Source organism: Engystomops pustulosus, chromosome 7, assembly GCF_040894005.1.
Source record: "Engystomops pustulosus chromosome 7, aEngPut4.maternal, whole genome shotgun sequence".
In the NCBI taxonomy this organism is placed as follows: domain Eukaryota; kingdom Metazoa; phylum Chordata; class Amphibia; order Anura; family Leptodactylidae; genus Engystomops; species Engystomops pustulosus.
In genome coordinates, this window is record NC_092417.1 from 146,450,049 (window position 1) to 146,463,254 (window position 13,206).

The 13,206-nt window shown below is 37.7% G+C and overlaps 1 protein-coding gene across 1 annotated transcript in view; it reads left to right on the top strand.

Annotated features, from left to right (window-relative positions):
• Nucleotides 1–12,996: 12,996 nt before the first annotated feature.
• The window catches only part of LOC140070238 (uncharacterized), a 108,355-nt gene continuing 108,145 nt past the window's right edge, over nt 12,997–13,206 (top strand). Inside the window, exon 1 of the mRNA XM_072116593.1 lies at nt 12,997–13,099. Within this exon, the coding sequence (XP_071972694.1) occupies nt 12,997–13,099 (103 nt within the window). The remainder of the gene's footprint in view (nt 13,100–13,206) is intronic.

Sequence of the window (13,206 nt, forward strand, 5' to 3'; positions counted from 1 at the left end):
TGGCGCATTGGCAGATTTGTGCAAATATTTGAGACTTTTTCACCCACCCATCAAAGTCCACCAAGTTTTGCAGGGTTGAGTCTAATTCATCTATAGAATCCAGATGTCAACATTTAAAAAACTCACTAACGTTTAGTGCAATGGCAGCAAAAATATGCACATTTAATTTTATTAAAAACACTCCCCTGCCAGTGTAGGAAAAGTTTAGATGGGGTTGTTCAAGAATTTGTGACTTGGAAAAAAAAGTTGCAAAAAAGCAACAAACTCATTTATCATCCTGTAAATTAGCCTTTAGCACTGCACAATAATAGCACTTTGTAGTTACACACAGTAGTATGGTAAGACGATGGGGGTCATTTATCTTAGTCTGATACGCCTTTTTTAGTGACTTTTTGAGCACATTGGGGTATTTGCACAGTTCGCTGTGTAGCAGTTTCCTGGTTTGCGCCTAATTATGTGTTTCTTCTGCTTCCAGATGTTTGCGCCTTATTTAACATTGATTTGCCCCTTATGGACGCAAATAATTGCACAATAACACACCAGTCCAGACCATGCTTAGGAAAGGAAATGGTGTGATTTGTGCAAAAAAATTGCACCTTTTTTTAAATTTGCAACAAAATGTATTTGACAAAGACACATCAGGTGCAAAAAGAAGAGTCACAAAAGGCGCAAAAAAAAGCTCAGAGAAGGGGGAAATAAGCTATATGACCCCCAATGTGTCATATGGGGCTGTAGGAGAATTTTATAGGAGATGGACAGATGATAGGTAGATTGATGATAAGAGATAAATATGAAAGATGATATAGATTTATAGATATATGATAGATTTTTATATGCATAAATATAAAGTAGATAATATACAGATAACTAGATAGATGAAAAGATATGAGTGATAGATAGATACAGATAGATAGAAGAGAGATAGAAGATGGATTGATAGATGATAGCTAGATACGATATAGATATGATAAATAGGAGATAGGTAGTAAGATAGATCGATATATATATATATATATAGGATATAGATAAATTATAGGAGTCAACTATAATAGATAATATAGAACTAGACAGATTATAGATACATAAACAGGAGATAGATGATAAGCGTCTCCATCTGGGTATTCAACCAAGGGGTATTAAAGGAACAATGGGCCACATGTATCACTCATTTTTTCTATTGTTTTTGCGCCTTTTCATACCGGCGCACCAGTTTTGCGCCTTTTTTCCGATTAAACGCCAAACTAGCCACAGAGCAAAAATAACCAGGTTTCCCTCATGTATCCTACCAATCCAGATGTTTTGTTGCGAATAATGATATTCATCACTTGCGACTTTTCATTCAGGCACAAAAACGGGCATAAAAAAACTCCAGCGTTAACTGAGAAGTAACAATGAGCCCCTGTGCAGAGCAGCTCATCCCCAGCAGCAGAGCTCAGCAGCCACTAGTACAGACATTACATACACTGCAGACACTAGTGCATACACTACATACACTGCCTGCAGACTCTATTTACAGTTATCACCTTCTATTTACAAAACATTCTGCAAAAGCCTCAGCTCCTGTGAGTGTTATCTTCATTCTGGGATGTGGGAGAAGCAGAGAGGAGCTTGTAGCAGGATCACATGTAAGAGCCAGAATCTAACATTGCACCTAAACTGCGCCAAAATTGCGCCTAAACTGTTTAAAGTAAAGTTATTAATAAGAGGCAGGAACTTAACTTATCACAGATGGTGGTAGCTTGTGAAAATTCTGGCACAACAATGCACCAGAATATAATTAAGCATTACATTATTATTCCAAACTTCTTAATATATTACCTCAAACTCTAAAAACCCTAAAAATTCTTGATTTGAATGGGTCTGCTCATGACTATGATGGCACCCACTAAATACTGTAAATGGTCACATCCAGTCTGAGAAGATAAAGGGTTGGTATATGCAGCAGATATATAAACTAGCTGAGACATGTAGGGGGGGGGGGGTCTCTATGAACTCCACATATGGTACACTAGATGCTAAACTGCTTAAAGTCCCCTGCAGCCTCTCAGTGTGGATCAGCATGACCACTGGACCACACAGGAGCTACTAAGGAGATACATGTACATCCATATGTAGAAAAAGGGATTGTTCAGCCGATATATATTTGTTATAAAAGGAAAAGAATGGTATTTAGCATCAGAATTAATGATAATTACTTACTTTACTGAGGCTGATCTCAGGTGCCACTCCATACTCAGAACTCCTCAGTCAAATGTGAAGAGGGACCAGGTAATAAAAATCAATAAAGAGATTTAGGAGATACTTGTAGGGGAGTTGTGGGTGATGATTAAGGCAAATGTCACTACATTAGCATTTTAATACCAATCTTACCTTTTTTATATATTGTATATTGATACAGAACATAGGGCCACATGTATCACCCGTTTTTTCTGTTGTTTTAGCGCCTTTTCATTCAGGCTCACCATTTTTTGCGCCATTTTTGCAACTAACCGCCAAACTAGCCGTGCAGCAAAGATAACCAGCTTTCCCTCATTTATCCTAGCAATCCAGATGTTTTGCTGCGCCTAATGATATTCATCACTTGCGACTTTTCATTGAGGCGCAAAAACGGGCGCAAAAACACTCCAGCCCGAAGGTGGCACAAACTAAGAAGTAAGCACTGAGCCCCTTTGTAGAGCAGCTCATCCCCAGCAGCAGAGCTCAGCCAGACACTGCAGACACTAGTACAGATAATAAAGACACTACAGACAGGAGCTGCAGACTCTATTTACAGTTCATCACCTTCTATTTACAAAACATTTTGCAAAATCCTGAGCTCAAAGCAAGAGAGCTGAGAACTTTGCAGAATGTTGCAGATAGTACAGACAAGTGTCCCCCCTGTAATTCTGCACAGTATCACCAGTGTGTCTGAGGGGGATACTGTGCAAAATTACAGGGGTGCAGCAGAAGACCAGCACTGGGGGATTCCCTCCAGGAGAAGCCCCTGCTGAGGAGATCACTGGGTGCTGGGTGTCACACACCTGGGTGCTGCTGTGAGTGTTATCTTCATTCTGGGATGTGGGAGAAGCAGAGAGGAGCTTGTAGCAGGATCACATGTAACAGCCTGAATCTAACATTGCGCCTAAATGCGCCAAAATTGCGCCTAAACTGTGTTAAAGTAAAGTGATTAACAAGAAGCAGAAAATTAACTTATCACAGATGGTTGTAGCTTGTGATAATTCTGGAAAACAGTGCACCAGAATTTAGGCGCAACTACTACACTTAGGCGCACAAAAGTGATAAATGTGGCCCATAGTCTACTAAAGTCATGATGCCTTTAAGGATATATGAAGAGGGATCACGACTGAAACTTATTCATACATACAGTGTGTTTAAATTGGTGTGTGCCGCCATCTTGGATAAGATTGTCCCCCCTTTTTATGTTACTGGAGGGGCAGTGATCCGTCACAATTACAGCTGTGAGTCTCTATGGCAGACCAATACAGTAGTATTGCAGTATATAGTATGAAAGATCAGACTCTGCATTACATAAATATTTGAACATAAAGTGACAAAAAGGTCATACAGTCCCCAAAATGGCAGAAATGAAAATGCCAGCTCTTCCTGCAAAAATGACACCTTACATAGGTTTGTACACTGAATGAAAAAGTGGAAGCCATTTTTTATCAATGTCACTTCATTTGGAGTTTTTTTTCAGACCCTCAGTACATAGCATATAATATTAGCAAATGGTCTGAATGTGGAGCAGCACAGCAAGTATAATGGATCGAATCCATTTTTTTTATGGTGGGTGCACACCTCCAACAAACCCGATCCACCGGTTTCAAATCAAAAATCAAGTATCCAAACAAATGAGGCCAACTCCGGTAAGTATAAAGGTGATCTTTATTCACCGATGGCAAAATAAGGTGCAACATTTCAGCTCATCCATAGAGCCATTATTAAGCACTGCTTGATAATAACTCTATGGATGAGCTGAAACGTGCACCATATATTGCTATGGGTGTATAAAAATCACCTTTATACTTACCGGAGTGCTGCCTAATTTCATTTTTTTGGATAGCATAGAATATTAAATACTGCCACTAGGAAGTACAGTTTGTTACACAGAAAACAAGTTCTCCTACACAGAAAAATAAAAAAATTATGGGTTTTTGAAGGTGGTGAGTGAAAAATGGAAACACAAAAGCTGAAAAGAGTTGCGGCGTTAAGATGTTACTATTTGTTAGTCAATATTTTTAAATAAAATTTGTAAAATATTTAATTTTTTGCAGTTTCTCATTTTCTATAAATGGGACCTGCAGTACAACATTTGCAGGTGCTTAAAACAAGCAACTGAGGACAAAGAACACTGTCTGACCTGTCATGGTGCTATTAAATCTTCAGAAACACAATACCCTTATCAACTTCTCTGTAAACTTATTCGCTGAAGACAATTGTAATTGTTCTTGCACGGGCATTGTAGCAATTGAGACATTTTGTCACTGAGCCCTGTACAATAATGATAAGATATAAGAGTGTCAATCTAGTTTTATTGTAATTTTATGACCATCAAGCTTCCCTTTGTTTACTGATTATTTTATACGCAATAATCCGTTGCTTCACCTTGGGGTCATTTATCTTAGTCTTTTCTCTTTTTTACTCTTATATTCACAACTTTTAGCCGCATTTGCATATTTGCGCAACAAATTGTGACTTTTTCTCTCACCTAGCAAGTAAGAGGTGCAAGAGTTTTTAGTGTGCACCTGATATAATTTTAAAATCCAGATGTGGACGTATAAAAATGGCGCAATTTTGGCACAAATCGTTTTCAAAAGTTGCAAATAAACTCCTGTCCAGACCCTGCTTAGGAAAAACTTTGGAAGAAATTGCGGAAGAGTTTGTGACTTTTGTGCAAATTAAGGGGGATATTTTTTGGTGCATTGCAATTTTTGCGCCTTTTTGGGGACATTTTGAAATCTGTTTATCGTCAGTAAGACACACTTTTCTTCTATTCCAGATGTGCTAAATGTCGCAAGTGACATTTATCATTTAAAATTGTCTAAAATTTGTGACATTTTTTGGCACAAAAAGCTCCATATGAAACTATTCTTAGGTAAACTCAAAAATGGAAAGAAATGCCTGGAGACATTTGTGCAACATTTGTAACACATGTCTCGAAAAGAGATCTGAAAAAAATTAACACAACATTTAACACAAGGGAAAGGTGATATTGATAAATTATCCAATAAGCAGAAGATAAAAAGACAGGCAAAAACTAGCAAAAACAAACAAGAAAAATGACCCTAAAAAAGTTGCAAAAACTCCACAGATTCGGCTGCTGTATATATGAACCTCTAAGATAAATCAAACAGGTCCAAAACCTGGGAAAACTGAAAAAAGTCACACAAATGTGCTACTAAAGATAAATGACCTCCTCCAAGCTCAAACATGTTAAAGGACCCCACCTGTTTGTCCATTATTTCTTTTTATTAAAACCACCAACACCTTTAACCATGCGTAATCAAATTGTGATGACTTCAAGGAAAGAACTTTATTTTTAACATTATGTCAAATTACGTAAAGAAAAAAAGATTCAAGCTTTTGATGGTAAATTGACAAACTGCACTACAACCTGTGACCTCCATTAAGTTACATTTTCAAAAAGAATCTAGAAAAAAACTACCATTGCATAATTAATAGTAAGCTATTATGCCAGTGTCAACAGCATTTAAAGGGATTGTCTATTTTGTACTATCATTACCTAAAACTTAAGCTGATCACATTAGTTCCCTTTATGTTATTTTTTTATTCATATTCTGACACCTTAACTAGATATCAGAAGGAATGGGGATGGAATAAGGATTAGTTAGAGTAAGGGTCGTGGTGTATGGTGAACCTTGATGGTCTGTGTATTTGGCCCATTGTCCATACCTGACTGGTGAATCTTGACATACAGCAGATGCAAACATGCTTAGAAAAGTGTATTGCTCTATATTCCTGGTTAGGACTTGGCCAACAATAAGGATCAGTCAGAGTAAGGGTAATTGTATATGCTGAACTTTGATGGTCTGTGTACTTGGTCCACACCTGACTGTTGAATCTTGACTTATGGCAGCTGCAAACATACTTGGAAAAGTATTGTCCCTAGTTGGTACATGGTCTACTTGTAGGGAACTAACAGAAAGATACACAAAATAATAATAATGTATAATGTAACATTTTATAAACAAATGTATTTACTCTTTTTCTTTGATTTTACAGCTTATTTTACAGAACTTGTGGATATGTATGAAGATCAAATTATGTTTAATGAACAGCATGGTAACTACATTTTGAAATTTTACATCACAAAAGATATATTTTTTATTTAGCCATTTATTTTGAAACTATGTTTTGATTATAGAAGTTTGCAGGAAATAATGTATATTACCAGAGACACCAGACATTTTGACATTGTATATAGAATCTTTTTAATGGCCATTAATGCTTAACATTTATCTTTCCTTACAAAAGAGTACAGCAGGTATTAAAAGCAGTACAGCTAAACAAGATTGTCTTAAATGTTGATTAATCCGTTGCAGTTTAAAAACCCCTTCCCGATGAGCGGCGTAAAAGTACAGCATGCGTCAGTTACAGGTGCTCGGAGAGGGCTCATGGACAGATCATCGTGACGTCATCGGGGAGTGGGGATCAGTTGCCATGACAGCCCAATGCTGTCAATCTCGAAGACCCAATGCTTTCTGGATTTAACCTATTCATTACAATATGCGATTTGCACATTGTAATGAATGAGGAGGAAAATCCCCATATTGTGCCATACTGTAGTATGGCAGTATATGGTAGGATCAATCAGACAACCTAGGGTTTAAGTACCCCAGGGCAGTGATGGCGAACCTTTTAGAGGCCGAGTGCCCAAACTACAACAAAGACCCACTTATTTATCGCAAAGTGCCAACACAGAAATTTAATTTGTGATTTATACTCCCTTCTCTGTCACAGCTTACATTGATACCAGCACCTGAGGACACCAATAAAGCAGAAAATAGTCCCAGGTACAGCTGTCACTTTAAAATAGCTCTGTGCACAGCAAGTCCTGGGCTGTCTGGGACTGCAGGAAGATACCTGGAGTCATCTCTGGTGAGGGCTCTGAGTGCCACCTCTGGCACCAGTGCCATAGGTTAGCCATCACTGCCCTAGGGGGTCTAAAAAATAGTAAAAGAAAAAAAGACAAGTGGAAAAAAAAAAAATATATATATATATATATATTAGGTATCACCACGTCCCAAAATGCCTGATCTATTAAAATCTAATAATGGTTTTTAACTGTGTTTAACCCTGTAATGGGAAATAGCATTCAAAGTCGAAAATGGCACTTTTTGCCATTTTGAAAAATGTAAAAAATTCAGTAAAAAGTGATCAAAAGGTTGTACCCTCCTAAAAATAGAAGCATTGAAACACCATCAAAAGTTACAAAAAATGACACCACCCACAACTCCATACACCAAAGTATGAAAAAGCTATAAAATGGCAAAATAAAGAAAAAAAAATTGTACAGGAGGTTTTAATTTTTGTAAATGTATGCAAACATTATAAAACCTATAGCAAGCAAACCTTAAGCAAGCATAAACATCAAATTTGTTTTTTTAAGTGTTCTTTAAGTTAAGTAACAAAACTAGAAGTAGTAACAAATTCTAAAAACCTCTTTGAGCAAACTGCCAAATTTTGCACAGAATATGGCCTTTTAAAGGCATGGTCTTCTCCGAGTTGGGCAGAGATTTCATTGTATGCAGCCCAATTTTTTGCTATGTCCATGAAAAGATGATGGATTGAGGAATGTGACAAAAATATTCATTAAAGAAGACCAGGTTTTACCCCAACTACTAGTCCCCTCAGGTAGGGTATGAAATATCCTATCTTTATTGAAAAAAGGTCCAATACAGTGCACCCCTGCAGATCCTTGTATCTGTGGATCCAATCAAGTTGAAAAGTTGTCCAGACACCAATGAAACATTCACAGGAGAAAATTTGAAGGAATTCCGGCACTGGACTGAAAAAATCCTTAATGTTTTATTTGATTACATTAAAAGAGTGACTACATACATGCAGACAAGCTGATGTGTTTCAGGTAAAAAAGCGCCCTTAGGCTATAGTCACACTGCTGTTGCCCGCCATACCGCTGCTCCTCTCCACAGGGATATATGGCGCACGCCGCCGTATTCCTTAGAAAGATAGGACATGTCCTATCTTTTCACGGGGAACGGAGTGGTACGGTGCCGCACGTGTGCGGCAACGTACCCCTCCCATAGGGCGCCATGCGCCCATTGCCGTCTATACGCCATATGCCCATTGCCGTATATACATCCCCCACATGGCAGTGTGAATGAGGCCTTAGTCATAGCAGAAATATTAGTTATCAAGCTTTTTGGGTAGTTTAACTATCTGCCTGGAAAGCAGAACACTTCCAACTCTGAAAATGAAGAAGCTGACTCGTTTTTGAGTTAAAAAACGCCCTTTCTCATAGCATGACTAAAGGTGTTTTTTGGCCGAAACACGTCAGCTTGTCTGCATGTATGTAGTCACTCTTTTAATGTAATCTAATAAAACTTATTTCATCTGAAAATGAGGTGAGAAGGCTATTCTTGCCTGACTTAGCGGGAGATTTTTTTTAAATTAAACAGTTGAGATTCCACATTAAAGTTATAGATTTTTGATGGTGGGGAGTGAAAAATGGAAATGCAAAAATGGGCCAGGTCTCTAAGGGGTTAAGGCCATCCTTTTAACTTCTAAAATTTGTATAAATCTGCCCCAACTCTCCATCCTTACGCACTCATCAGGTAAGGGCCCAAACCCTGATCCTGCAACAATATGCCCTCCTACTGCTTGACTGGTAGAATTCTAGAATTCTAGACATTTCATACCCTACATGAGAGCGGGTACTTTGGTAGGGTAAAACCTGGTGACAGGTACCCTTTAAAGGGCATCTACCACCAGGATGAAGGATTGTAAACCAAGCAAACTGACATGCTGGTTGGGTCCCCTCTGGCAGGATACACTCTTCTTTAAGCTTCCTATGCTGTTGTCTTTAGGAAAAAAAAAGCTTTGAATTATGCAAATCAGCCAGAGGGGCTCCAGACTACATTAACATCTTTGGAGCCCTGAGCCCCTCAAGCTCATTTGCATAATTGTAAAAGCCTTTTTTGTAGAAACCAGGGCTTAAGAAGCTAAAAGAAGAGCAGATCCTGAAAAAGGGGGCACACTTCAGTATGTCAGTGTACTTGGTTTACAATCCTTCATCCTGGTGGTAGATGTCCTTTAAGGCCTACCATAGACTATCTATCTATAGTTTTTTTATGGCAAGCAAAGTGTATTTATTTGTGTCCATCTATTTTATATTTAATGTACAGTTTGTCTTTAAAGGAGAGGACATAGAGCAGAACCGGAGGGTCAGGTTGTTCTATTGTTCCAGTCCTTTGTCACAATTCAGCCATGCAGGAAGCATAAAATACTATCAGGATATAATCATGACATAAGAAGAAGAAGAAACATATACATGAAGAGCTATGTCTATGTGAATCAGAAAGGTCTATGTGGATCAGTGGAATTCACAATTGTTTCTGACTAAACTATGTATTGATCTACAGTAGCTACTCATGATCCAAACATGACCCAAACTCATGACCCAAAGATGGCAACATTTTGTACTGAATTTTTAGGTGACAGGTTTCCTTCAGCCAATTTCTATTGCATAACATGGTGCACTGTGTTTCTGATGCATAATTAAAGGGAAACTGTCATTAGGGTTTCACCTTTTGAGCTAATGACAGGTTCCCATAGGGTTAGGGTTATTAGTTTTTAACCCCCTTAACCCCTCATCATCGACGCTTGTTTTCAGCTTAGTGACCAGATTCTATTTTCAGAATCTGACATGCGTCACGATAATTCGTTACAACTTTGGAACAATTTAACACATCCAGGTGATTTTAAGATTATTTTCATGTGACACATGGTACTTCATGTTAGTTGTAAAATTTGGTAAATTTTGCATTTCGTTCTGAAAAAAAATGAAAATCTGGCAAAAGTTCAGAAAAATTCTTAATTTTCAGGCTCCGAAATGTTCTGCTTCCCAGACAGATAGTTAAACTACCCAAAAATCTTGATAACTAGCACTGCAGTGTCTGCTTCATGATGACATGGATTTTTAAGTGTCCTCTCATTTTTCTAGAATATTATGAGGCTTAGAACTTTTGGTGCCATTTTCCTCATTTTCGTGAAAATCACCAAAACTCAGGTTTTGAACTCTTTCAAGTGACTTTGAGAAGCCTAAATAATAGTAAAACCCCATATGTTACCCCACTATAGAAATTACGCACCTCTATGTATGTAAAACAACTTATATTACATCTATTAGCCCTTTAAGTGTTTCACATAGGTTAAAACAAAATGGAAGTGTGGAAATTTTAGATTTTTTTTGGACAATACACTTATTTAAGCCAAAAATGACACTTTACACATGAATTAAATGATGAAATGCTCTGCAAACTTTTATGCCCAATTTCTCCAATACTCCATATGTGGTGGTAACCTGCTGTATGGGCACACACCAGGGCATAGAATGAAAGCAGCGCCATTCAGAGCAGATTTGTTTTTTCACAATATACAGGCTATAAAATTTGTGTATTTTTGGTAATGCGAACATATGAGGGCTTATTATTTACAGGGTGAGATACAATGTATAGATAATTCATTTTGGGGGTCTATACCTTATTCATAAGATTTTATTAACTCTTTTAAGGTTGACACAAATGAAATCATCAATTTTTATTTTGGATTTTTAGCATTATTTTTTCCCCGCCTGCCATAACATAAAAATAATATTTATCTTCATTCTCTGGTTCACTGCGATTACGTTGATACCTTTGTTTGTTATCTTTGCTCAATTTTACTAACCGAGAACAATATTGGAGAAAATCACATTTTTTTAGTATCAACAACTTTACAGAGGTATAACTTCTGTATTTGTCTGTTTAAAGATCTGGTGAGGGCTTATTTTAAGGCACATAACTTTTTATGACCGCCTTTTATAAAAAATTTTTTGATTATTTATTTGGTTTTTACTGTGGTGATTAGGACCTTTATTGTATTTATTTATTTATTTAATTACTATTATAAAATGATTTTTACATTTTTTTTTAATTTTTACATTTTTCCAGACTAGGGCTTGAACAAGCGTTTGTCCGATCACTTATTCAAGCCCTTATACTGCAATACCCATGTATTGCATGTATAACATAAGAAACTAAGCATGCTCAGTTAGTTACAGCCATCCTGCCAGAAGGCAGAACCTGGCGTGAACAGGAGTCAGTAGCCTCAGGGCACATGCCGGACCATGGGGCTGCAGCATTATGGATCGGATCCCCGGGTAAGCTCTCCCCGGTGGGTCCGATCCACAGGGGATACACTTACATGCCACAATCAAGCTTAACAGCTTTAAACACCTGGGATTTAAGTTTTTTCGATCCCAGGTGTTAGTGCTGGTCTGGGCTGTGAGGACACAACCCGACACCAGCACTTAAAGGACACGATGTCCTGCAATATATTTCTGACGTGCTGATGTAGAAAGTCACATCAGAATAAGTATTTTTAATGGCTGCGGTAAATGATCACCATATCATGTTTTTAAGGCGGCCATTAATGGTGCTTCTACGACACGCCGCCTTCAGCATGTCGGAAAAACATTGCAGGAGATTGTCTCCTGCAAGTGCCGGTGTCAGGCTGTGTCCTCACAGACCAGACCAGTACTAACACCCTGGATTGGAAAAACTCAACCATCAAGCATGACCGCGGCGTGTAAGTGTATCACTCATGGATTGGACCCCAATTGGTGAGCTTACCGGGATCCGATCCATCTTGTGGCAGCCCCAAGTGAACCAGAGAATAGAGATAAAACATTATTTTTATGTTATGGTAAACGGCCAAAAAAGCGCTAAAAATCCAAAACAAAAATGGGTGATTTTTTTGTGTCTACCTTGAAATATTTAATAAAATCTAATGAATAGGCTATAGATCCCCCAAAAGAATTATCTGTACAGTGTATCTAATCCTGCAAAAAATAAGCCCTCATATGTTTGCAGTTATTAAAAAATAAAAATGTTATAGCCTGTACAATGTGACAATACAAATCTGCTCTAAGATTCTTCTGCCATACAGATGTCCACACAGCAGGTTACCACAATATGTGGGGTATAAATGCACTCGGAAAAAATTGGGTAGGGAGAAATCGGAAGAAATCAAACTTTGCAGAGCATTTCACGCCCATATTGTTTTAACCCCTGTAAAACACTTAAAGGGATAACGTGAGCCCTAGCGATTTTCATGAAAATGGGAAAAACTACATCTAAAATTCTAAGCCTCATAACATCCTAGAAAAATTATAGGTCGCATAATAAACCATGTCATGAAGCAGACATTCCAGAAATGTTAGTTATCAAGCTATTTGGGCAGTCTATCTCAGTACATAGAAAGCAGAACATTCAAAACTCTGAAAAGCAACAATTTTTCAGAATTTTTCTAAAATTTTAATTTTTGTCAGCACAAAACACAAAACTTATCACTTAAATTGTACAATTTACATGAAGTACAATGACAAAATAATTTAAAAATCACCCATGTTTGTTCAAGCTTTCCGAAGTTATAACCAATTATCGTGACACATGCAGATTCTAAAAATCGAGTCTGGTCATTAAGCTGAAAACAAGGGCCGGTGATAAGGGGTTATTAAAATTTCCAAATCTGCTTTTATAATAAACAGAAAGTTTTAAAAGTGAATCAAAATATACCTGGCTCCCTGTCAGAAAAGGAAATTGAGCCGTGGAGTTTTCTGTTATACTTCTGTGTTATCACAGCTCTGTCAGCGTTCCCTCACCTCTCCCTCTTCCTTCATGCAGATCTGAGCTGACTGAGATTTGCTTGCAGCACAAGGTCAGCTCAGATCTGCATGAGGGAATGTTGACCTAGATGGGACTTGAACCCATTACCCCAGAACTGCAAGGCTGCATGATAGCACTGGGTTATAACAGACACCTCCATGACTCAGTCCTCTTTGCTGGAAGGGAGCCAGGTATACTTTTATATCTGAATGGAACTAAGAATCATAATTATAAAATTAGATTGATAAGTAGTATTAAAAAGCATATGTAAAGCTGTTATTAGGTCAACATGTAAAAT